Source organism: Fukomys damarensis, unplaced genomic scaffold (assembly GCF_012274545.1).
Source record: "Fukomys damarensis isolate Sample0158 unplaced genomic scaffold, DMR_v1.0_HiC HiC_scaffold_1, whole genome shotgun sequence".
NCBI lineage: Eukaryota > Metazoa > Chordata > Mammalia > Rodentia > Bathyergidae > Fukomys > Fukomys damarensis.
In genome coordinates, this window is record NW_022900913.1 from 68,316,085 (window position 1) to 68,341,745 (window position 25,661).

The 25,661-nt window shown below is 55.9% G+C and overlaps 1 protein-coding gene across 7 annotated transcripts in view; it reads left to right on the forward strand.

Annotated features, from left to right (window-relative positions):
• Ldb3 (LIM domain binding 3) overlaps positions 1-25,661 on the forward strand; it is a 59,270-nt gene that overhangs the window by 5,291 nt on the left and 28,318 nt on the right. The window contains exons 3-10 of one of the 7 annotated variants that reach the window (XM_033761731.1): positions 3,047-3,198; positions 3,636-3,711; positions 7,707-7,729; positions 8,938-9,141; positions 11,289-11,303; positions 13,080-13,249; positions 13,798-13,834; positions 24,606-24,788. In XM_033761731.1, coding sequence (XP_033617622.1) covers positions 3,047-3,198; positions 3,636-3,711; positions 7,707-7,729; positions 8,938-9,141; positions 11,289-11,303; positions 13,080-13,249; positions 13,798-13,834; positions 24,606-24,788 — 860 coding nt within the window. Of the gene's footprint in view, positions 1-3,046; positions 3,199-3,635; positions 3,712-4,586; positions 4,925-7,706; positions 7,730-8,937; positions 9,142-11,288; positions 11,304-13,079; positions 13,250-13,797; positions 13,835-19,254; positions 19,861-24,605; positions 24,789-25,661 lie in introns of those variants that run through there. The other 6 variants (XM_033761742.1, XM_033761733.1, XM_033761748.1 and 3 more) reach the window with 6 other exon arrangements.

Sequence of the window (25,661 nt, forward strand, 5' to 3'; positions counted from 1 at the left end):
CCCTTTTTTTTTTTTTTTTTTGAAAGAAACAAAATACCCTGCTAGGATTTGGGTGCATTGAGTCTTTTCTAGGATGATGTCAACAGAGAGGGGAGGAGAATCAGACAAGAGATGCTCAAAAGTGCCACCCCCTCCCCAGGCCAGGGAAATCTGCAGGCATAGGTTGGCTCTGGGCTGCCCCTAGGTCCCTGCCTCCCATACCCTCCTCTCCAAGGGCCCCTGGCATGACAGAAGAGCAGCTCTCCAGAAGAGGATCTCCTACACCACCCCCATCCTAGGAAGCTGGGGCAGCCAAAGGCCAGGCCAGCTGTGCCCTGACAAGCGGGCACAGGTGCAGGGAGAGCGGCGCCGGGGCTGTGGGAGCTCTGCTGCTCCCCTCTGGGGTGTCTGGCCAGGCACAGGAGGCTGAGTCCTCCCAGGGGATAAGGGGGACCCGCCCACACGGGGCTCCTGCCAGCAGGCAAGCTGGCCCTGCCTACTGGAGAAAGTGTCTCGGGCAGCCTGAAGGGGGCGCCCCCGAGGAACTGGCTGGCCCTGCTGATTGCACTCAGACCCTTTGGATGTCATTCAGGCTCCCTCACTTGCATTATCAATGTGTTCCTGGCGCCCCTTCTGTGGTTGCAGGCGCCACCTTCTGTGTGAGACCTGCAGCTGCTCCCTCTCCAGCCCGGCTTTCTGCTGCAGGGGATGCTCATCTCCCCGTTGGTGGCCAGGGACATCTGGGGGGTCCCTTCTGCGGGGGTATCCTGTGATGGAGTGTCCTGCTGAGAGAGCAGACCCTAGGATGGCACAGGCATTGGAAAATCTGGCCCCAAGAGCAGCACACTGTGTCACAACTTGCTTTGAAATGGATTGGTGAGCCGGGTGTGGTGGTGCACGCCTGTGACCCCAGCACTTAGGAGGCTGGGGCAGGAGGACCACCAGGAGTCTGAGGTTAGCCTGGGCTACATAGTGACTGTGTTTCAAAAAAAAACAAATAAAATAAGCCATGGGTTGATGAGTAGACAGTGGGACCCATGGGTTGACATGATAAAGCCAAGTGGTGGGTACCTGGGGGTTTCATGTAGCATTGTCTCAGCCTTTTCTGCACTTGCAGACACCTCTACCAGGTTGTTGGGAGCAGCATAGCGCCACATGGGAAGCCAGAGGGTGGGATCCCTTGGTGGAGGAAACACTTTGTTTTTCTTTCTTATTGGTTTTCACCCTCTGTTCTGTCCCCTGCTTTTGAGGGCAGCCTCCAAAGGCAAGGATTTGGAGAGATGTACAGATGGGGAGAAATCCCAAGTAGTTCTGAGCCGCCTGTGGGACTCTTCTAAGGGTGAGCACACGGACACAGCTTCCTGGCAATCTCAGAATCTCTGTTCTCATCGCCTTGGCTGCAATTCAAGGCTGACAGAGGGGTGCTCTGGGCATAAACTGGCCAATATTGAAGGAGGCATCTAGAACCCCAAAGGTGAGCCAGCAGAGACTGGTCAGAGAGCACCCTCCTGTAACCACTCAAGCGATGCAGGGTGGTGTCCCTGGGGCAGGCTGCCCTGGTCTGGTGGGTACTCTTCGAGAGGGGCCTGGCAGGAGGCTTCTATCCATGTATGAAAGCCCAGGCCTGGCAGGCGGCCCTCCCAGGCGTGGCATGTAGGGCATGGGACTGTCCCCAGGTCCTCTCTGGGCATCTTCTAGGATCATCCCCAGACCGTAGCCAGAATCTGGCTTCTGCCAGCTTGAGGAACTGGCCTTGTCCCCAGCTAGGAAGGTGACTGGGACGTCCCTGAGAAGCCAGAAGTGACGGTGTGTGTGTGTTGGGAAGGCAGACCAACCAAGGTCACCCTCCAGCCCTAGCTGGGTAGGGGCCTGTAGAGCCTCCTCTCCTGTGACCTGCATGTCCCCCACATGATGTCAGGGGAACCTCTAACATGGTACTGTGGAAGTCAGGTCCTCAAGTCATCCTGTGTGACATCAGCCCATGGGTGGAGCTGGAGCCTCCATGAGATATCTTTAGGGACAGGGCTAACCCTCTAGGGACTGTCACATTGGGCCACAGCCTTCAGCTATTGCTGGGGGCCAGGTGTGAGAAGCACAGTGTTGTATATGATGCCCTTGGCAGTGTCACCTGAACAACAACTGTGGCTTCCCAAGTAATGTCCCAAGAGTGGTGGCCTTTGCAATACCTGTGGGTGTTCCTAAGTGGAATCTCAGTGACCTCTGTGTGGTCACATCAGACTCTGTGATGACCCAGGATGCAGGGTTTGGGAACTCTTGACCACACTGGTACTTTCCCTTCTGGAGACAGAAAACTGACAGGGAGCTACCCCCTCCAGTTTCCCTACCAGCCTTGCTCCCCCAGGCAGGGCTGGTACTGCCATTATAGCAAGGAGCAGCTGGCACAGATGTCTTTTTTTTTAATTTAATTTATTGGTACATTCCAGGTAGACAGTACAGTTACATTCATTACTGGGATCTTGTACCTTTACATTGGCACAGATGTCTTTGCATGGGTGCATTGCCTGCCTGCTGGCCGGGCAGCACCTCTGGGGTGGGGCTTCTGGGTATTAGTTCTTACATCTCCTTCCCTCCTGGACCACCAAGCACTCTGTGGATCTTCAGGATACAGGGCCACAGTGGGCTAAGCCATGTAACAAACAGCCCCAAACCTCATAGGCTCCTCACGGTAGAAGTTTGTTGCTTGTGCCCTGTGCCGTGTGGTGCTCCTTCACGCTCCTCCAGATAGCGACTCAGGTTCCAGCCTTTGCAGCCAGCTGCTTGGGTGTCCCTTCTGTCCTCAGTGTTAGCCAGCCAGCCAGCAGGGTGCAGGGCCCCAAGCATGTCGCTAGGGGCTGAACTGGGGGTGCATTCTTCCATCTTCCTTCCACCAGCCAGAGCCAGGCAAGTAGCCACAGTCAGGGCCAAAGCACGGTGAAACTGGCCATAGGGAATGAAAGGTGCTGAAAGTGGGGATGAAGATAACTGGAGCCTCAAGGGACTCTTCTCTGAGCACCAGTACATCCTTGGGGCCAGGACTCAGGCTCACTCCCTTCTTCTGTCCAATCAGATCACGCCAGGCAGCAAGGCGGCCCAGTCCCAGCTCAGCCAGGGGGACCTGGTGGTGGCCATTGACGGCGTCAACACAGACACCATGACCCACTTGGAGGCCCAGAACAAGATCAAGTCCGCCAGCTACAACCTGAGCCTCACCCTCCAGAAGTAGGTGGCCACCTGCAGAGTGAGGGCAGGGGCTTGGGTGCCTGAACGGGGAGGGGACAAGGGAAGGTGACCCAGGCAGGTGTTGGCCCTGTCCCGCACCAAAGAACCAGGCCCCAGGCATTCACATGATCCTGCTCACATGACAGATGCAGCCCAGTGAGAGTGACTTCAGTGCCACCAGTGTGAAGGCACTGGGGCCAGAAGCCAAGGTCTTCCCTGCTTTCTGTTTGCCAAGCAGCACCCAAGGGCAAAGCAGAGGCCCACGGTCCTAACCAAAGTGTCCAGGGCCTAGTGCCTTCCTGGGGAAACCCATAACACGTGTCCTCTGGCCCAGCTCTCTCCAGCTCGCTTGCCCTCCCCACGCCAGTCTTGTCCAGGCAGAAGCTCCCACCCTGGGGCTGACTGTCCTCACTGGACCCCATTTCTGGTTTCTCCAGGTCAAAGCGTCCCATCACCATCTCCACGGCAGCACCTCCAATCCAGTCCCCACTGCCAGTGATCCCCCACCAGAAGGTAGGTGCTGTCACCACCCTGAGATGTGGGCCTTCCTGCTTGCCACTGGGCTGCCAGGAAACTGGCCAGAGTGGCCGTGTTCTCCCTGGTCCTTCTGGCCAGGCAGGGGACAGGTCTCTGGACAGCCCCGACCCTCATCTGCCTATGGACATGGAGGCTGGGGAGACTGGCAGAGGCCCAGCTTGAGCTGGCCACTGAGGAGCCACTGCCTGCAGAGGGGGCCTAGGGCTCCATTTCCCACCTCTCCTCCTAAGTGCACACCCGCCACCCCTCAGAAGCACCCCTTAGAGTAGGCACAGGGGACCACAGAGCCCTGGCCTCAGACATCTCCCCTGGGGGCCCTTCCCAAGCCCCTCTAAGCACATTGACTTGCAGGCACAGGGGCCTACCAGTCCTCCTCCCCACCCCAAGCCTGCCCTGTGTCACCCTGGACTGGTCCCTGGGAGGCAGCAGAGGGGACCACCAAGCCACCCTCAGATTCCCTCCACCCCACTGCCTGAGCCAGCCAGGGGCCATCTCCCCAGCCACGGGGGCTTCTTAGTATGGGGTCACTGTGTGCGCAGGATGGCGGGGCCCCTACTGTGCCCTGAGCCCCAAGACCACCCTTGGCCCCCGGTGAGAGGTAGCCTTGGCTTGGCTTTGCATTCAGGGCTTTGCATTCTGTCCAAGCAGACACCAGCCTCTGTCGGGACCCAACTCCTCCATCCCTACAAAACTCTTTCTTCCATTCCCCAGCTGGGTCCCAGGGGCTGCAGGTGATAGGTGGTGGGCTGCTGGCTGTACTAACATGGGGTTGGAGTCTGTGCAGGTGCACTGGGTGCAGGTGGCTCTAACCACTGTCTTCTCTCTCCCTGCATGGCACTGCCATGGGCCAGGACCCTGCTCTGGACACCAACGGCAGCCTGGTGGCACCCAGCCCTGAGGCGAGGGCCAGCCTGGGCACCCTGGAGCTCAGGGGCACCCTTAGCCCCTCCTTTTCCCAGACCTCCATGTGTGCCTCAGACCCCGGCCCTCTATGGGCCAGCCCTGGAGCCCCAGCCAGCCCAGAGGGGACACACGACCCTCAGGGCCTGAGACTCCTAGGGGGCCCAGGCCGGCCAAGGCAGTATAACACCCCCATTGGCCTGTACTCAGCAGAGAGCCTGCGGGAGATGGCTCAGAGCTACCGGCTGAGCCTCCGAGGGCAGCCCTTGGGTGCCGGACTCCCAGGAGGGTAGGTACCGGCTCGTGTCCTCCACCCAGGTCACTGCAGGCTTGGTGCTCAGTGTGGGCCTGCACAGGTGTCAGAGCAGGTCAAGGTTCCAGGACCCCCTTGCTTCCCAAATCCACCCTGGGGTGACACATTAGCTCTGTACAGAGAAGGAAACTGAGGCTCAGAGGAGGTCATGCCGAGGTCCCGTAGTCCAGCGAGTCAGTGTCCAGGCCAGCCTGTGCCTCCTCCATGAGGGGTACAGGGACAAGCTGATCTCCACACCTCTGAGAGGAGGAACAGGAAGGGCGCGAGGGGGAAGGGCAAGTTCTCTAGGGCCGGAAACAGCCTGACAGGGCTACATGGAGAAGGGGCCACAGGAGTGTCCACAGAGCGTCTGGTAGTGAAGCTGATTTCTGCCCTTGCTGGCCCCTTAGCTTTGTGTGGGTGTCAGAGGCAGGGCCAGCTGAGTCAAGGAGAAGTTAACCAGGGGTCCAGGAGGGAATCTCACTGACCACCTCCCAGGATTCCTGGGAAGGGAGAGGGCACTGGTGCTGCATCCTGTGGACGTACCCTCATTATCCAGGCCTGCACCCACACATGGACAGACAGAAAGTCAGCAGGAACCTGCTCCTGTGCTCTTCCCGCTGCCCTGCTGTGCCCCCAGCCTGGTACCCTCTGCTTCTTTGGTGATCAAAGTGGCAGAGCCACCCAGCTTCCTCTCAAGGGACTTTTGCAGAAACCTGTCTTTGGTGCATGGTGGGTCTTCCCGGTCTGCACTGGGACAGGCCCAGGCAGGAAGGCTGGACTGGGACCCCCAGGAGGCCACCCGTGGGGTTCATGAGGTCTCCCCTGGCTGAGGTCTTTACTCTCAGTAACTCCAGAGGCAGCCGCTTAGAGCTGGGAAACAGTTGCTCAGAAAGGGTGAGAAATTTGTCTAAGAGCCTGAAGCTAGTAATTGGTGGACAGGACTGGCAGCTACTTCTTTCTTTTGGATTTTTGAGACGGGGTCTCACTATGCAGCCCAGGCTGGCCTCTAACTCTCAGCAATCCTCCTGCCTTAGCCTCCCAAGTGCTGGGATCACAGGTGTGCACCATCACACCCAAATTGAGAGTCCAGTATTTCTTGACAACCTGAGAGGCAGCATCAGTGCTGTCCTGCAAGGGCAGATGTATCGGGGAGGGAGGAAGTCGGTGGTTCAGGCACAGGAAAAACTGCTATTGGGCAGCGCAGTGGGAGGGGCTGGGGCCTGGGGCAGATGAGACCTCACCTTTGTGGCACACTCCGGTCTCTGCGTCCATTCCTGGCACCCTTACCCTGTGCTTAGGGCTCTGGATTCAGTAACACTCTCTGCATAGCCTATCCGTACGGTGGTACAGAGATGAGTGGAGACCCATGGGTAGCTCGATGGGAAGAGGCGGGCTCAGGGTTGAACGGTGTCTGTCAGCTCCAAGGAAGCCCCTTCCCTAGCTGGTCTGGCTTTGGTCTGGCAGGAGGCATGGAAAGGAAGCTTTGGGAGGCCAGGGTACCCCCACCCATCCACCCTGAACTGAAGTGCAGCTTCCATGCCTCTTAGGCTCCTCCCTGAGCTGCTTCTGCTGCCTGTGGTGGCCCAACCTGGGGTCCTCAGCAAGGGACAGGAATCTGTGCCAAAGGCCAGCACTGCCCCCTACAGAGAACACGGCTGTTTGGGGTGGCACTGACTGGGCAGCTGTCAGCAGTGGCCAAACATGGAGAAGGTTGAGTGCTGTGATCCTTTCCTAATATAACTCCACTACAGCTATTTTGAGCTGGGTGGACAGAGGGAATTTTATCAGCTCTGAGACAGGGGAGCCTGGGCTCTGGTGTCATTGGCTTCCCAGGGTCCTGGCTGTGGGGCGACCAAGAGGCCCAGCTGAGAGCCCACGGTGGGCAGATCTGGGCAGGTGGTGGAGTCTGGAGACACACTCCACTGTTCACTGTGCTCTCCCTCACAGGTTCCAGATGTGATCAGGATCTGTGCCACAGGGGATATGTGGTGGTGGGGTGTCACTCCATAGTCCAGGCTGGTCTCAAACTTACTATGTAGCCCCATCTGGCTTCAAATTTGCAGGGATCCTCCTGCCTCAGCCTCCCAAGTGCTAGGATTATAGGCGTATGCTTCCATAGTGGGCAGGGAATTTGCATTTAAACAACTGTGATTCAGACCATGAGACTCTGTGCTCCTAGAGGTTCACCCAGGTCTGCATCAGGGGCATGTTCTCACTCTGTGTCCAAACTGGCAACCCCTACTGGGCCCTTTCCACTCTTAAACCTTGGACCCCACCCCTCCCAAGACTACTCATGCAGGGCTCTGGCCTTGTGGCTGTCCACAGGACCCTGAGCAGTGCTTGCTGGGGACTGTGCCCGACCCCTGACCCCTGCACCCATGAAAAATGGCCAAGGTTGTGCCCACAAACAGGGTTAAGATCTGGGTGTGACCAGGAGGCACCAGGATCTCAGCCCTTCCCAAGCAGCCACCATGGTCCCTTCTCCACCACTAGCTTCCTCTGGAGGATCGAAGCTGGGCTGTCTGGGATCCAGTTAATGGATGCACAAACCCTGTCTCCCTGGCAAAGTGGAGGGCACCAGGACCAGCTGTAGAGGGGGCCACACAGGGTCCAGAAGGCTGGGATTCTTGTCTCTGATGCACTCCACACCTCCTCTCCTCACCCAGCACAGTCAGGGCCGGTGCCACCTCTGCTGCGGCCATTCTGATGGTCCTGGCACTTTGATCCCCAGAGCCCTGCTCTGACTGCTGTCTTTTCTGCCCTTCTCTCCACCCAGGTGGTAGTCAACTCTCCAGCCAAGTTAGTACCAAGCATGGTGTGCACCCAGTGCTCCTGCATGTGTGCGTGTGTGTGTGTGTGTGCAGTGTGAGCAGTGTGCACCTGTGGCATATGTCCATGTGTGAACGTGTGTGTATGTGTGTGTGTGTGTGTGTGTGCATGTGCGCACACATGTGAGTGGGGCTGCATGGTGCCCTGGGTGAGGCTGCACGGGCCTGAGCTGGTCTGGGGTGCTAAGCGTTGCAATGAGGGGTGTCTGTCTGGAGGCCTCAGTTTCTGTCCCAGTTTCCCGCTCCAGCTGCTTTGGCGCAGGCCGGCTGGGGGAGGGGCAGCGCCACGCTGTCTGTCCCTGCTGGGGCTTGTGTGAGCCTGAAGACCTCTGTGTCCCTGCGGGACCCCTTCAAAAGGACTGTGCACTGGTCTGTGGGTGGAAGAGCCGTATGGGTGGAGGCTGGAGCCACACAGAGAGCTGGACTGGAGGGCAAAGCCATGGACAGAGGCCAGGAGGACAAGCCCAGCCCTGGAGAAGAGTCTGCCAGAAGAGCCATTGTGGAGGAACCCTGCTCAGCACCCTGTGGGTGCCTGGAGCCACTGCTGCATTTCATGTTGAAGGGGACATTCTGGACTTGGCTTGCAGCGCTGCCTGTCAGATGGCCTGGCTCCTGTACCCTGGCCCCTGCTCCCTGTCCTCTTTGTCCCTGCATCTCTCAGGGTGAAGTGGGAGATCTCTGCATGTGAGGTACTCTGCAGACCCCAAGAGGCAGCTCCCGCTGAATCAGAGCCTGCAAGGGTCTGGGGGCCTGCAAAGACAAGAATCGATGGTTCACACCTGTGATCCCAGCACTCTGGGAGGCTAACGCAGAAGGATCACAAGTTTGAACCAGCTTGGACAACTTGTTGACTTAGTGAGACAGACTGTCTCAAAATTTTAAAAGCACTTTAAAAAAGAACTAGGAATGTAGCTCAGTGTGAAGGCTCTGAGATCAATCCTTAGTACTAAAAAACAAACAAACACCTCCTATCCTGGGCTCTGAGGTGTGGAGGATTTTCCTGAACAGATCTGGCCACTCATGGCAGGGAGCTCAGGGAGCCTCCTTGGGTCAGTGCCTTGACTGCAGGAGATCTGCATACCACACCCCACCCCAGCCCTTGTCCTCCTGTAACCACACCTGTCGCCTTCTTCTTTTCCTCCCTGCCCTCCCCACCTGGTCCCTTGTTGCCCTCCCCAGTGCTGACTACCAGGAGCACTTCAACCCCAGCGCGCTGAAGGACTCGGCCCTGTCCACCCACAAGCCCATTGAGGTGAAGGGGCTGGGCGGCAAGGCCACCATCATCCATGCGCAGTATAACACGCCCATCAGCATGTACTCGCAGGACGCCATCATGGATGCCATTGCTGGCCAGGCCCAGGCCCAGGGCAGTGACTTCAGCGGGTAAGCACCAGCAGAGGCCACTATGGAAACAGCGCCACCTGCAGACAGGCAGAGTCTCAGTCCCTTGGAGCACATCTGCAGGCTCCCCATGGAGGTGGGAGCAGCAGGAGACACCCACAAACCTCTCAAAGGAGCTCTAGAAGCCGGGCGCTGTAGCGCACACCTGTAATCTCAGTACATGGGAGGCTAAGGCAGGAGGATCATTGTAAGTTCTAGGGTAGTTTGGGCTACATCATGAGCTCAAGGCAGCCTGAACTACATAGCAAGACCTTGTCTCAAACAAACAAACAAGCAAACAACTTAAAGAAGGTGTGTCATCACTCAGCTGCTCTTGGGGAGGATGCTTAGTGGCTGCCGTCTTGAGTTCCTGAGTCCATCCAAGTACATGGCTGGTCTTTCTCTCTCCTCTCTCTCTCTCTCTCTCTCTCTCTCTCTCTCTCTCTCCCTCTCGCCCTCTCTCCCTCTCTCCCTCTCTCCCTCTCTCCCTCTCCTTCTTTCTTTTTCTTTCTTTTCTGAGTCAGAGCCTCACTATGTAGCCCAGGCTGGCCTCAAACTCATGAAGATTCTCCTGCCTCAACCTCCCAACAGGGCTGATTTCTGGCTGGGAAGGGCTCTGGGACCAACAGCCTGGGGTTCTGTTGGTACTCAGTCCTGCTGACGGGCACCACATCTGTGGGAAGCCTGGCCTCAGGGCAGTGGGGTAAAAGATATCCTTGTTCCTGGAGGTTGCCTGTCAGCTCTGGTTGGGGACCTTGGGGGTGGACTAGGGACAGTAGGGCTCAAACTTGCAGTGAGACAGCTTAAAGTACTACCAGGGAAATAAGAGCTATCCTTCCTCTGTCTCTGTCTCTCTCTCTCTCTGTTTTCCTGTCTCTGTCTCTGTTTCCATTTCCACATGTCTCTCTTTCTGTCCTCTTTTTTTTTTTTTTGTACTAGGGATTGAACTCAGGACCTTGTGCTTACAAGGCAGGCACAGTGCCGCTGAGCTAAATCGCAGGCCCCGTCCTCTTCTTTCTTGTCTCTGCATCTCTCTCTTTGTGTGTCTTTCCTGTCTCTTTCTTCTGCCTTCTTTGTGTCTGTCTCTGTCTCTGTGTATTCTTCTTGGTCCCTGTCTGTTCTCTCCCTCTCCCTCTTCCCCCACTCGTCCCTCACTGTGTTCTGTCTGGAGATGCTACAGTGTGACTTACAGTCCTGACTGATTGTCCCCTTAGGCAATCTCTGGTGGGGGTCCCTAGCAAAATGGGACAAAAGTCTTGAGAAGCAGTTAAACTTTTAGGAAGCTGGGAACACAGAGGATGGAGGCTGAAAAGGTCCTGGAGTGCTCCTGCAGAGTTTGGACCTGCCAGAGCCTAACCAGTGGCTGTGGCCATCCTAGCTTGCAGTTAGTTCCCAAGGGACAGGTTCCACAGGTCTCAAACCTGCCAAGCCAGGGATGCAGCTCTTCGGTGCTGATTTATTTAAATCCATTACTCAAAGCAGCAAATATGACCGTGCCAATTTAAAGGCACCAGTTAGCTCACCCTTACCCTGCAGAGCAAGGCTGCTTCCTAAAGTCAAGAGCTGCCAGTGATTTCCTGACTTTGCCTCATGGTCCTCCACACGCTCTTAAAAGTGGTAGCAGCAGGGCCGGGGATGAGCTCAGTGGCACTACACCTACCTGGAGGGCCCAAGGTCCTGAGTTTGATCCCCAGTACAGAAAGAAAAGAAAAGAAAAAAAGCTGGTAGCAGCTGCCAGAGACACAGGTGATGGAAACCACAGAAGAATTGCTCCTTGCTAACGTTATATTTCTGCACCTTAGATTGCTATCGTTTGGTTTTCTGTAATTGTGGGAATGATACTTTGTTGATTAAGCTTCCTGAAAGATCTCTCCATTTCCTTCCCTGCCTGTCCCTCCGCTCCATTTCTGGGAGGGGCTGTTCTCCCCTTCCTTGCCGCTGTGGGGCTCTCGGGGACCCATCTCAGCCCTAATGTGCTCGTTTCTCCTGTTAATGTCCACAGTTCCTTCCTTGCTGACCATTTTCTTTTTCTCTCTCTCTTCCTTCTTCACCCATCTTACACCCCTAACTCGTTTCCACCCCAACCCCGCTCTGTGTGCACCACTCATGATGGACACACACTCCCGGCTGGGGCCCCCTCTGCTTGGCAGGGCGTCGCCGCTGGCGTAAGTAGACCCCTCAGCATCTGTCCCATCATTGTCACCGTCGTCTGTTGTCTGATTGTGGGATGCATGTGGGTTTGGGTCTGGTGGGATCCATCCACATGCTCTGCCCACGTTCGTCCTCACTCCCACTTGTAGCCAAACAACACTCCAGGAGAGTACTTGGCTTTGAGGATCAGCCCCAAACTGTGCAGCGTGGCTACAGTAAGCCAGATGTAGTGGTGCATGCTAGTACTTAGGAGGCTGAGCAGGAAGATCACCTTTCCTAAGTGCACTGGGGCCATATAGACCAGATGTGCATTATTGGGCTATTCCACAGTGCTCTCATGAGGATAGATCTGTAGGAGACAGTACCTGCCAGGACTACCCACCTGTGGGACATGAAAGATGCTTCCAATTTGGGAAAGGTGCACAGAGGGGTAAACGCCACAGGACACCTTGCATTGTGGTGACTGCAGAGTCTACCCTGGGCAAGATGTACAAACCAGGAGTGGCCCCGGGGCACAGAACTACAGGGCCCGTTCTGTCCTCTCTGCATGTTTCCCTGAGCCTCAGAATTTTGAAGGGGACAGTGGTTCCTTCATTTGACATCCAATCTCTGTTGCAGCAGTGAAACAAACCCTGGGTCTGCAGCAGGGTGGGAAGGAAGCCAGCAAGGCTGGGGGTGCCAAGGGGCTCCCTCCAAGTAGCTTTCTTGAGCTTGGAGCTGGGAGGCCCCAGGGCAGCTCCTCCTGGGTTGGTGCCAGGGAAAGGCCAGCAACTGCCTTGCACCTGCTCTCTGGATGGCAAAGGCCTCTGTGACAGGCTCAAGTTACCATCCTGGGACACAAGGCCAATTCTCTGCCCAGGTCCTTGCAGAGAGAGTAGAAGACTTAGAAGAAGGGAGATCCTCTCCCAGCCAGGTAGCCTCTAGGGAGATGGAGGCGGAGGGCGCTGGGCAGAAATGGCTTTCCTAAGCCTCCTTGACTGTGGGGTCCTGAGAAAACCCAGGGTGGGGATCCAGGAAGCCTATGTCTTGCCTCAGTAGGATCCTGACCAGCTGTGACCTGGAGCTGGCCGGCTGACCCCTTTGGACCTCAGTTCTGGCCTCTGGAAGAGCACAGGGTGGGGCCAGGAAGCTGTTACTGCAGTGGCCTTTTCCTGGGGCACTCTGAACTCTGAGAGGGTGGCTAGGGGCCTGGATTCCCTGGTTCCCTGGGCAGGGCGATGGGCAGCTATAAAGCTTTGCGTCCATGCCTGCCCTACAGTGGGTCCATGGGAGCCCTGTAGTCCCTTCTGACTCTGACACAGGATTCATTCATTCAGCTAAGAAATTCAGGGCACTGATGATGTGCCTGATCCTAGGATGCTAAGGAAGTCCAGCCCCCACCCGAAGCTTTGCCACTTTAGAGCAGAGGGCCCATGGCCTGCAGGTAGCACCTCCCAGCCCCAAGCTGTGAGCCCCACTGTCCTGCTGGCCGTGCCCCCAAACCAGGGCCTGCATAGGGAGTGAAACAACTTCACAAAGGCCTTCCTGCCTCTCTGCCTTCCTCAAAGAGGATCCAGGCCTAGGTGAGACTGATGTTAGGCCTGAAGTTAGCAGTGGAGGGGCTGACAGGGAGAATCTGAGCCTCAGGTCCCCATGGACAGAGGGGTCACTGCCTCACTAGGAGCACTCTGAGCACCAAGGACCCCGGCCACACTGTGGGTATCCCAGGATCTCAGATGGTGGTGGGTACAGAATAGCAGGGGTAGGGGGAGGACTGCAGGAGCCCCACCCACGTCTCTCTCTGCTCCCAGGAGCCTCCCCATGAAAGACCTAGCAGTGGACAGTGCCTCCCCGGTGTACCAGGCGGTGATCAAGAACCAGAGCAAGCCTGAGGACGAGGCTGACGAGTGGGCCCGCCGCTCCTCCAACCTGCAGTCTCGCTCCTTCCGCATCCTGGCCCAGATGACAGGGACAGAATACAGTGAGTGAGGCATTGGGGCAGGGCCACAAGGGCCGGGGTTCATGGGCTCCCGCTGCTACCCTGAGGGTGGCTGGAGCATGGGAACATTAGCTGCTGGCGAGCCTCCTTCTGGGTTCCCCCTGCAGGTTGTCCCAGGTTGGCAATCTTTTGACCCAGGTCCAAGTCCCCATCATGAGCAGCAGACTTGTCATGCAGCCTCCAGGCAATGTGACTGCCCAGGGAGGGCATAAGAGACCTTTCCGGCTCTGATGGCTCCCTCTGTTTTTGTTTTTGTACCAGGGATTGAACTCAGGTCCTTGCTCTTGCGAGGCAGGCTGTGGAACCACTGAGCTAAATCCCCGGCCCTGATGGCTCTCTCTGAATGTCACTGTGCCCTCCCAACCCCCAGCCTCTGCCCAGCACACAGACTTCCCTTCCATGCTGATAGGCTGGACCCAGGCAGTGTTCAGGGCCTGTCCCAATCCTGCAGTCCCACCATCCCCTGGCTCTGGTGACTTTTCTTCCTTATGCTCCCTGTATCCCTCTGACCTGCTCCTTTCTGCCCACAGTGCAAGACCCTGATGAAGAGGCTCTGCGAAGATCAAGGTAGGTGCCTGGATGCAGGCTCCATGGCCTTGTTCTCCCCCATCCCTCCCTGGTAGTCCCTAGTCACAGACTCACAAAGGGACCTCTCAAGTTCACGCATGAGCCACACCTGGCCCGCAAAGGGCTCCAGCCAATACTTGCCCAGGTACCATCCTGGTCAGCAAGGTAGGAGCCTGGGGGAAGGCTCCGCTCCCCAGTCGGGCTGCAGGAGCAAAGACTCTGGGCTCTCCTGGCTCTGTCCCAGGCAGGGGCATGGCTGCTTTGGCCTTCACTGGGCTGTTGAGGAGGAGGGCATCTCTCCCTGTGAGTGCATGGGGCAGCACCTTGCTTGTACTCTCATTTCCAGGCCTGTCCCCTGTGATCTGAAGGCTGGGTAATGGGGACAGTCATACAGGGGGCCGTGCTGGGCACAGGCCCTGACCCTGGACCCATCAATACACCAGTTCTGAAAATCAATCAGCATAACAGTGGCTTCAGGAAGGACAAGCCCTGAAGGAGAAGGGGCACCTAGGGCCAGGAGCTCAGGTTCCCCGTTGTCATCATTGGTGGCAGGTCAAGGCCTCAGTCATTATGGCCTGGTGGGAGCTGTAGCCCTGGGCATGAGTGGGGCTGCTGTCCTGCAAACCACTGGAACTTGAGAGGGTCTTCCATGGTGAGGCATGGGGCCCAGTGTGATTATATCACTTCTTTAGCAAATATGACATTGGCATGCTCTTCCAGGGAACAGTCACCCTGGGCCACCACATCCTTGTGGTATCAGCATCCTTGGGCAGGGCTGGGGCTCACAGCCATGCTCCCGCCATGTGCTGAGCTTTCTGTCCCTGCTAACCAGCAGCATGTGGTGACTACAGGGCTCTGGGAGAGGAGGACTCTGGGCTGACGGGACTTGATGTAGTTTACTGTTGAACCTGTTTGCCACCGACCCAAACTGCTTTTGCTTTCTGGCTGGGCATCCTAGCCAAAATGTGGTCCTCCGAGACCTGCAAAGAATGGCATATGGACCCGGAAATGTCTTGGAACCCTTAGTGCCTGCAATGTGTCTACACAGCACGCCAAGCAAGATGTCCTACTTGGCTCCAAAGTGATGCTCTGGCTGTTTTCCGAGTGGCTTTGCCCTCCCCCCCACAAAACCCAGAGCCCTGCCCACTCCTTCTGGTCACTTGACGTTCCTCTCCCACCCCGTATTCACAGTGATCAGGCCACACATGGGCCTCACTAGCTAACTGTCATTAGCAGGAAACAGCACCCTGGTGGAGGGAGGTAACAGCAAACTTTTGTTTCTGTTTCCCAGGCTATTCACAGGCACTGTCCTTATTGAAAATAGAGGCAGGATGGAGGGTGGGCCTTGGGCTTCCTCCTCCCTTCCTCCAGAAGTAACTGCCTACCTGGTATTATCCAAGGGTGAGGCTGAGTCAGGCCTTCCTCTGGGGCCCAGCCTCCAGGGTTTGGGGAATTTTGCTGCAGCTTTGGAGCCTCCTGCCCCCCAGCTACCCTAGGGTTTCATCATTGGGAGACTTGAAGGGGCAGCTTCTGCCCCATGAGTGCCTCCCTGAATCTCAGTGGGCACACAGCCAGCTGCTGCTCCCTGCCCTGTTCCTAATTTTAGCTCCGGGAAGTTGTCCTCCAAGTGGAGCCTGCTGTGTTGTGCAGTCCTGCACAGCCTGGGGACCTGGGCAGGACAGGGTGTGAGGGGCAGCGGCTCCATCCTGTGTGGGGGAACTTGGATGATGTCTGTGGTCCTGTCATGCCTGGGCCTCACTGGTCACTGAGCAGAAAGGCTCTTTCTTGTCCTGTTAGGGGGGTCCTGTTCTGAGTCAGTCCCCACTGTGGGTTGGAAGCCATACCCTAGTCCCATCTGAGGGGAGCCCACCACTGCCTTCTCTTTCTGCCCCCAAACTAACGCAGCTTTGAGGGCCTCTGGTGAAGGCTGGGTTGTCCAGGGGCTTCAAGAGTGTCAGTTTGCCAAGCTTGTGTTGGCAGCACCCATGCATCTGACACCCACACAAAGGTATCATCTCCCTGCTTTGTGCTGAGTGAGTTGCAGCAGGTGTCCTGTGCAGTGGAACCCTTTCAACACCTCTCCGTCCCTGACCCTGTACCTCCTCATGGCCTCCTTCCCACAAAGCCCTGTCCCAGAGGTATCCCTGGTGTTGGCAGCAAGCGGTTCCCCTCTGAGCCTCTAGGTTCCTCAGGCCAACCCAAGGCCAGGCCTCCAGTCTGGGGAGCCACAGAGGAGCCCTGAATGGCCAGGTGCAAGCCTCTTGCAGAGCCCTCTGCTCCTTTGGAAACTGCCCAGGCTACTGGCTCTCCCAGGAGCTCCTCCAGTTGGTATACGTGACATGGTGGCTCCCAGCTTCCAACAGTGGTGGCTGAGCACTGACTTCAGGAAGGCATTTGGAGGCACAGGTGGACAGTGGTGTTGTGCAGAGGTGGGGCAGGCCTGGAGAGGGTGACCCCTCTGCAGAGGTGTGGCCTCCCCAAGGGCCCCAGTGGTAACCCAGACACCCCCACCCCATGCAAGTGCAGTCTCTGGGTGTGCTCTGCACCTTAGCACACTGCCTGTCTCCCATCTTTGGAGCAAGGCTTAGTGACAAGAATAGTGGGGCATGGTGGTCCCTGCACCCACTCCTCCTTCAGAGGCATAAAAATCTCCCCAACCCTTTCTCCACACCCCCTCCACTTTCTCAGAATGCAGCACTCTGGTTCTCCTCCTGCACCCTCTGGAACCCCAATGCCCCCCACTTCTCCCCAGTGCAGCCAGTCACTCAGCTCTGTCCCCCCTCCAGCCACCAGGTTCACTCCAGATTCTCCTGGCTGATACTGTCCCCCAGGAGGGACCCTCACAGGAGGCAGTAGCCAAGGTGACCTGCAGCTGGTGGGTCTCTGGCCCCCAGTATATTCTGCCTCCTGGCAGTTGGAATAGACCAGGACACCACCTAGGGTCGAAGCTAAGCAACCCCGGTGGGACCTCCCTTCCTTTCTCTTGCTTTCCTCCCCTCTGCTCTTCTACTCACACCTTCCTCTCCCTACTCTTTTCTTTGGCCAGCTGAGACTTTCTAAACAGTACCACGCAGAGCAGGTGCTAGGACTGTCCCTGACACTACGTGCTGATGGCAAACTCACCCAGCCTCTGTAGGTCTTGCAAAAATGAACAATTTACATGCAATTGGCTGTGTCTAATTTTCAGCCCTGAGTAGTCTCTATGGGATGGTCGTGATTGCAGTGCCATCAGTAGGGCTGTGTGGGCCCTGCCACGGGGGCTCTGTTCAAGCCATCATTGCCCCTTCACCCTGAGCTCAGAGAAGCCGGTTACATGGCAAGGGAGAAGTGCTCTGCGCTTAGACTGTGGTTTCACTGCTGAGTTTCTGTGTGGCTGTAATAATTCACTTGGGCATCTCTGGGCCTGTTTCTACCTCGCTAAGGAAAGGTTGAGCTAGAGCAATGGCTTTCATCTAAGTTGTCAGTGAGCCCTTTTGTCAATCAGTCTTACACAGAGGCCCAAATATGCTGGATTTGAGGGCGAATGTGCAAGGTGACAAGGTGTGGGAAAGCGAATCTCTGAATTGGTAGTGCCAGTTGCCTGATAGGACACGGAGATATCAGAGCATCACTGCTACTGCTTCTGCTCCTTAAATACCTAACGTTGATCTTCTCAATTCTTATATGCCAGCAATTTATGTTCTAAGTTTAACTTTTTATTCTGAGACCATTGCTAATTTACGGGTGGTTGTATCATAAGAATGCAGGGAGATCTCCTGCACCCTTTACCCTGTTCCCGCTGGGTTAGCATCTTACAGAAATATTCTTTAATACTGCAATGACACTGCTGACTTTGCCACATCGAGACACAGCCTTCGCCACCCCAGGCTGCCCATGGCCCTTGGACAGCCACGCCCACCCCCTCCTAAACTTGGCAACCTCTAAGCTCTTGTATCTTTTGCATTTTTGTCATTCTGTCATTTAAAAGTAATGTCACCTAAATGTAATCATAGAGCACATAACCCTTTTAGGATTTTTTTTTCTTAAATTGGTGTAATTCCCTGACCTGACCAAGCTATGAATGCACCTATACAGGTTGAGCCTCCCAAATCCAAAATCCAAAATCTGAAATACCAGAAGTGGAAAATTCCACACCCAACATTTGATAGGTTGCAGGCAAAATAGAGATACCAGCTAATCAAAGTGATGCACTCCTATAATCCAAGCTACATGGAAGGCTGAGACAGGAGGATTGCCAATGTGAGCCCAGCCTAGGCAACTTAATGACTTAAGTGAGACCCTGTCTAAAAAATTGACAAGGGGGGAGTTAGGCTGGAGATGTAGCTCAGGGCTAAGGGCCTGGGCTCAATCATATGGAAGAAAGGAAGAAGCAGGGGAGATGCAGACACTTGATTCCCCAAAATATCTCATTATGTATATGAAAATATTCCAAAATCTGAAAACATTCTGAAACATTCCTGATGCTGAGAATTTTGCATAAGGGATAGGCAACTTACAATTCCTTTTTGTTGCTCAGTAGCATCCCATGGTATGATATAGCAAATAATTTTTTATTTCACTATTTGTTGGTGGTGGGACTTGCAGTGCTAAGCAGGTGCTATCACTGAGCTGAGTACTGAGATGCTGTGCTGGTTAGACACGCCGAGTTTATGACCAGGTGTGGCCCTTGGCCCCTGGGGACATCTCAGCCTGGGGGATAAGAGAAGCTGGGATTGGGGCCTAGCAGCCACCTCTGCTTCCATCCCATCTCTGGCCACTGCCTGTCTGATCCATGTGGTTCCCTGGGCTGAGCTGGCTGTAGGCTGAGCCCCCCCAGGTGTCCCTGGCAGGAACCGGTGGGAAGTCCCACCCCTCTGTCATAACTGTGGCCTTATAAGTACGTGTGTATGCATACAACCATGTGCCTGGGCCATGCTTGGGCCTGTGTGTGAAAACTTCCCTCTGGGGACAGTGAAGGCAGGGCAAGGCCAGGCAGCACAGGGATAGGTGTCCTCCTTCATGATGCCCAGATAGGGGACAGACACCATGCTAGGCCCACCTGCCTGGGTCTGTCCTGAGAGCACACAGCCAAAGCAGCCCTGCCCAGCCTAACTACAGGCCCAGCCTGCCCTCACGCCTGCAGCCAGACCCTCTCCTTGTCCCCTCCCCACGGGGACTTGAGTCCCTCCATCCTGTTCCCAGGCCTTGCCCCATCCCAGCTGGGCCTGACCACCTAGATGCGCCGCATGGGTGATCTGGCTTCTTTAGGCCAACTCCCCTCCCACCCTACCCTAGCTTCTACCAGGGGAATGGTGAACACATCCCCTAACCCCTCTCTTCCTTCCTCTCCTCTTCTCTCTTCCTGTCTCCCTCCCTCCCTCTCTCTCCCTCTCTCTCTCTCTCTCTCTCTCTCTCTCTCTCTCTCTTTCTCTGTGCCACAGGGAAAGGTTTGAAACGGAACGTAACAGCCCACGTTTTGCCAAATTGCGCAACTGGCACCATGGCCTCTCAGCCCAAAGCCTTAATGTTAAAAGTTAAAAGGCTGCATGGAGTCCCTCGCCCCGCAGGTGGACCCCTCCTCCCCCACACCGGTCTGGCACGTGAGCCCCACGGTGATGCTTGACGATGTGTGACGTGCTGGGGGCACCTCTGGTTGCCAACTGCGCGCTCCACCTACCCCACCCCCAGTGCCACCCTCACCACCCCACAGCCGAGCCCCTGCTCCCCGCACAGGCCCCTAGCCATAGCCCAGAGAAGATGGGGCAGGTTTCCCACTGCTCCTGCAGAACCAAGGGAGCCAGAAGGTACCGCCTCTCTCCACTGCTGGTTTGTACTGTCCCCAAGCAAGTCACCCCAGGTCAGGGCTCAGGCCTTGCAGCCCCCTCACCACCCTGTGAAGCCCAGGGAAGAGCTGGACAGATGGGCAGAGACCATCCTTCGGGGCTGCAGTGAGGCAGGCGGGTGCCCTGCCTTCTGTGCCACACACTGCCCTCACCCTCCCTGTACATACGAGCATGCTTGTTCTGAATAAAGAGGATCTGACATGAACGAAACCCACCCCCTCATGCTGTGCCTGCGCTCAGCCCCAAGAGGGGCTATGAGGGCCGTGTCATGGTGTCACGGACCAAGGGGCACAGGGACTGCTAGCAGGGACCCAGGCAGCTCAGCTCAAGGATGCTCTCCTACCCACAGGCCTGTGCATGGCCTAAAGGACCCAGGGCAGGGGGGAATGATGTGGAAATCATACTGTGGGTCCATGGGCAGCCTGAGTCTCCCGTGGGAATGCTGCAGGACACCCACCCCTGTCACCCACCAGCTGCAACCACAAAGCTGAGCCACCTTCCCTGGCCCCATTAGAGGAGCCTGAGGGCCCCTTCCCTGCTGTGGAGCCTCAGCCCAGGTTCAGGAGGTGAGAGCAGGTGTGGGGTATGCCAGGTAGTGCACAGGGAAACTGAAGGGACCAGTGGGGCTCTGTGGGGAGGAGAGGGAAGAGGCCTGGCAGTCCTGGTGGCAGGAAGAAGATAGGAAAAGCCCCACCTGTGCCCGTGCTTGCCCAGAGTACCTGGTGAGGGTAGTCAGGGCAGCAGCAGATCCGAGGTTCTATAGCTGCAGGGCCAGCACCCTGCCTGCCTGTCCACCCAGCAGCCCAGTCCCCCAGAATCCCAGACTGGGGCTATGAAGCCCACAGCACTTGGCAAAGGAAGGCAAATGTAAGGGCCCAAGCCCCAGGGCTCCCTGCTTCTCTGAGGCTGGATGGTCCCAGCCTGTTCCCACTGCCCCAGTGTGCACACGGCCTTTGTCCCACCTCTGGGCACCTTAGAGCTCTTCCCTGGAAGGGTAGCGGGGAAAGCTGTTGCTCCTGCCCACCTCCCCTGAGATGCTTCCCAAAGCTCCTGCCAGCCTGTCCCTTCTTGGCCTCCCCCCATTCCTGCTTCCAATAGTCAGATGCCTGGGCCAAGTGGGCATCTGCCTGGCTGGGCATCCACATCAGGAAGAAAGGGACACCTGCCTTCCTAAGTAGCCTGGAAAGCACTGTATATGGCTGACTTTTCAGTGAGGACTTGCAAGTCCTAAGGGTGGGGTGGGAGAGAAGTCCCAAGCAGTTGGCACCTGGAGGATGGCAGGGGACCTGATCCAGTCTCAGAGTTGACAGGCCCTAGGACCCCTCTCCCAGCCCTCAGGAGCCTTCTTGGAGCTGCTCTGTTAAAGCTCTAGAAGGCTCTGGTTTGCTTTCTGCCTCTCTGGTGCCCTCAACTACCCAGGACCACTGTGTGCAGTGCCCTGTGTGGCCCCGGGTGGGTTGCATGCAGAGCCCTCGCTGTGAGTGGGAGCAGTCTGGGTGCTGTGTGTGGTAAGGAACCAGAAAGGGGCCGTGAAGCTGAGACCACAATGTAAGCTGGATCACTTGGGGTCCATCTGACCAGAGCACCTGGGATTCCAGGAGAGGTCTATGTGCGTGATCTTCAGGCGTGGCAGGACGGGAACACCCCAGGTGGGGAAGCCTGGGAAGCAGTCTGAGCAGGGGCACAGCGATGCTGATGGGAAGGGAGTGTCCCAGCCCCAGGGCCATTGTCTGGGCTGGAATGGAGGGATGTAGAGGAAGAGACCTCAGCAGTTTTGTATCTCAAATCTCAGGTTAGGGGGTTTTGAGCATATTCTAAGATCAAATTGCAAACAAACAAAGGCTGTGGTGCTGTTGGGCTGTCATTCATGAGGACCATGGTGTCAACATAGCCCTGGCTCCACTGCAGAGGGACATGGCTGCCAGATGGAATGCAGACAATGTGGGTGGCAGTGCGAGCTGTTTCACAACAAGCCACCCAACTGGCCTTCTGTCATCATCTGATCCACAACCGTCTTAGCCCACACAAGTAGCACTCACCAGCCCTTCCACCTCATCCATGCCAACTGCTCATGCCTGCCATCACCCAGAGTTCCCAGCCTGGACCAGGGACCACAAACCCCACAACCCAGCACCTTCCCTAATACCAGCCCATCCTCTCCAAACATTACTGTCATCAATAACAGCATCCGCTGAACACCACCATAGCCACCACCAAAGCCCAACATCCCAGAGCAAGGGCACAGGGTGGGCATACTCTCTTCCTTGATGCCACTCTGGCAGAGGGCTGCAGCGAGCTGTGAAAGGGACCTTAGCCAGATGCGCTTTTTCCCACCACACCTTCCCCCATCCAGCTGTGAAGGTGGAGTCTGGTTTGCTTTGTTCTGATTTTTGCTTAGATATGATCATGGGGTGGGGTGGGGTGGGTGGGGCTTTGAGGCAGATCATGGTAGCAGGTTTGAGGTCCTGGGTTCAATCCCTAACACCAACAATAAATAAAGTGAATTCTGGCCAAAGCAGGAGGCAGCGGTAGAATCCTAGGCCAGTCTGGGTGAGCTGTGAGCACTGTATGAGGATTGAAGCCTTTCAGGCTGTCTGCAGGGCTTGCTCTCTGATGCTCCCTTTTGGGGGGCTCTCTGGGGACTAGAGAAACGTCATTCAGGAACTGACCTGGCATGAGAACCCAAGCTTCATCAGGGTGCCCTTTGCTGCCTCCTTCCCTTCCCTGGGCACTGGATGCCTGGCCCTGCAGACCCTGGTCCAGGATAGGATGTGACCCAGCAAGAACCCAAGCAGCAGACTCATGTGCGTGTTCATGTGCCCTTGGTGCTGACCTTTGGTCCCAGCCCTGAGGCCTCTGCCTAGGGCCTGAAATCAGGGTTCATTTGGAGCAATTGTTGGGAGAGCTGCAGGTTAGCTGCTCTAGCCAAGCCAGCTTCCCATGTGCCCAGCCTGGACATGTTTTGTCACTTTTGTTCTGTGCAGTTTCCAGAGGCCCACTGCAAGTGTGGGATGACACCAGGGGCAGACCAGTCAGAGACCTGTGTCCCGAGTCAGCCTGGGCCTTCCCATGCCTGCTACTGTGGGAGCAGGGCCCAAGGGGCCAGCCCAGCATTATGGTGTCACAGGATTTCCACAGATGGTGGCCAGTGTCTTGTGGAAAAGCCGGGGCCAGGCACTGCCACAGGCCTGCAGGCTGAGCCGCCCAAGGCCCACTCTGACCACTAATAGGGGAGGCCTGGGCAGGGTACAACTGAGGCCCTGCCCCATCCTGGGTGCTTCCCGGCAGTGGTCAAAATGGGCACCAGTCCTGGGACTGCACCTTTGGGTGAATTGGAGAACCTTAGCCTAGGGAATTCTCTGCTTCCATCATTAGAGGGTGATTGTGAGGGATTCCAGACATAATTCTGGGTGCATAGTACAAGGTCAATAAGTGAATCACACACTGCAGGGGGAAAGTTATTCCTTACTCTGTCACTGTGTTGCAAATATAAACACTAATGCCAATTAAAAGAGCAAGGAATGACAGGACATGGTGGTGCACACATGTAAGTCCCAATTATCTGGAAGGCTGAGGCAGGAAAATCACTTGAGCCCACAGATTCAAGGCCAGCTTGGAAAACATAGTGAAAAAAGAAAAAAGGAAGGAAGAACAGAAGGAAGGAAGGAAGGAAAGAAGGGAGAGACGGAAGGAAGGAGGGAGGGAGTGAAGAGAAAAAAAAGCAAAGAAAGCACAGTTTTGGCTTTCCTATAATTAAAATTTTATTCTCTGCCTCAAGAAATCTAATCCCTTCAGCCCAGGCTCTGGGGCGGAAGAGTTCACAGGACACCAGGTAGGGGTAGGGCACAAGGGTCTCTGGACCAGCTGCACTGGCAACTTGAGGGCTCAAGTGCTGGCCTCCCCGGGGCACAGATGCATGGAACCCGGAATCCCCCTGCCACATCGCCCTCTTCTGGTCTGCCTGGCAGGCGGCTTCTGTCAGTCACGCAGAGGTGGTGTCAGTCCTGTGTCCTCTGAGCCTAGCGCCAGGTCCTCAACAACTCCAGCACCTAAGACCGTGACATGCACACACTGTCCCTTGCCTTTCCGTGTACTGTCCCTCCCCAAAGGCAACATGTGCCCCTAACCGGATGGGGAAAGATGAAAGGGAAACGATAGATGCACAACGAGGCCATACTCTGAAGTGAAATAAATAGGACACACACGTGTAAACACCGAATAGTTTCTGGTGTGAGAAACTGAAAGTGTAAATAAGGACTAAAAGGTATAGTAAATAATGGGAATTAGGGAGAAAAGGGGCAAAGGGGAAGGGGATGTGTGAGGGGTAGGGGAAAAGAAAGAGGGGAATGGAATTCAGATGAGAACAAGAAAAAATAGAAACAAAGTCTTTGTAGATAAGGAGAGGTGGAGGGGTTGAAGGGAGGGCAGGGGAATGGGGAAAAAATAAGAACCAAGATGGATTATGTAAAGGCGCAAATTTCCAATGATGAATGTCATATATTGCATACCTTAGATGTACCAATAAAATTAGTTAAAAAAAAAAAAAGGAAAAGGAGATGGGGATTTAGCTCAATGGTGCCTCCGTGTTCGAGGTCCTGAGTTCAATCCCTGGTACCGAAAAAAAGAAAAAAAAACCAACAACAACAAAACAAAACAAACAGATGGGAAAGAAGAACAGGATGGGAAAGGAACCTGATTGCTAATTAAATCTACATTTCCACTGCACTGTGCTTTGCTGAGAAAGAAAAATCAGAAGTACAGAAACCCGGAGTGAGACATTACCCAGGATGAACAATGTTTCTGAGCTTCCTCCAAGACCTCAGAGGAGTTCCGTCTGTCTCCAGAAGTTGTGCCCCCTGGGGGAGCCTGTCTACACACCTGCCCCACACAGTGGTCCCCTCAGGCCTGGCCCCCTTGACCTGTTGTCTTTCTTGTTCCTGCCCCGTCAGCACCCCCATTGAGCATGCTCCGGTGTGCACCAGCCAAGCCGCCTCCCCGCTGCTACCTGCTTCTGCCCAGCTGCCTGCTGCTGCCTCTCCCAGCGCAGCCTCGCAGCCCCAGGCCACAGCTGCTGCCCACGCTGCCACCGCCTCTGCTGCAGCCCCCGCCTCGAGCCCCTCGGACAGCCCAAGGTAACGGTCCAGGGGACTGGTTCCAGGGGACACTGCCTGCCCCCAGGGCCACATCTCTAGTGACACAGGTAAAAGTCACACATGCACACAGAGTTAGGTAACAGAGGGGCACTGGGTGGAGAGTCTTTGTTGCTGAAAGTGAGCTAAGAGAAGAAGAAAGTTACCCACGTGGGCTGGGGACCTTGAGCTGAGCACAGAACGGGATGAGACTGGTCAGATATGCGGACTCTAACTTGCCCACCTCCCCTCCCCTCTCTTCTGATGGAGAGCTGGGTATCTCCAGGGATATCTGGTATACCTGGCATTTAAATTCTCCTCCATGACTTCCAGTCTGTAACCTTGGACAGCGCCTTGACCTCTCCTAACTTTGGTGTCCTCTTCTATTAAGATGTTTAAAATGATACATGGATTTATAGATTTATAGGGGATAATGGGCAAAATGTATATAAAATACACACAAAAGGCACAAGTCTTTGAGTTCCTGGAGGCCGACCCATGGCAGAGAATTTAGGAGGCAGAGGGGACAGGCTGGACAGGTCACTCCTACGCTGGCTGGCCTACTCTCTGTCTCTTCCTGGGCTTCCTGAAACTGCCCAGTTGGTGTTTGGAGCACGGCTCTGCTCCCCCCTCCCCCCCCAGGTCAGGGTGCAGAGGTGTGGGGTTCAGGCTAAAGCCAGGTGGCCCTATGGAGACTTCATAACAGGGCCCCATCACCAAGCCCAACCTTTCCCAGCCCATCTCAAACCACAAGGGTAAAGCCGGGTATGGTGGTGCACACTTGTAATTCCAGCACTCTGGGAGGCTGAGTCAGGAGGGTCACAAACTCAAGCCCAGTCTGGGGGCAATTTAGTGACTCAGTGAGCCCCTGCTTCA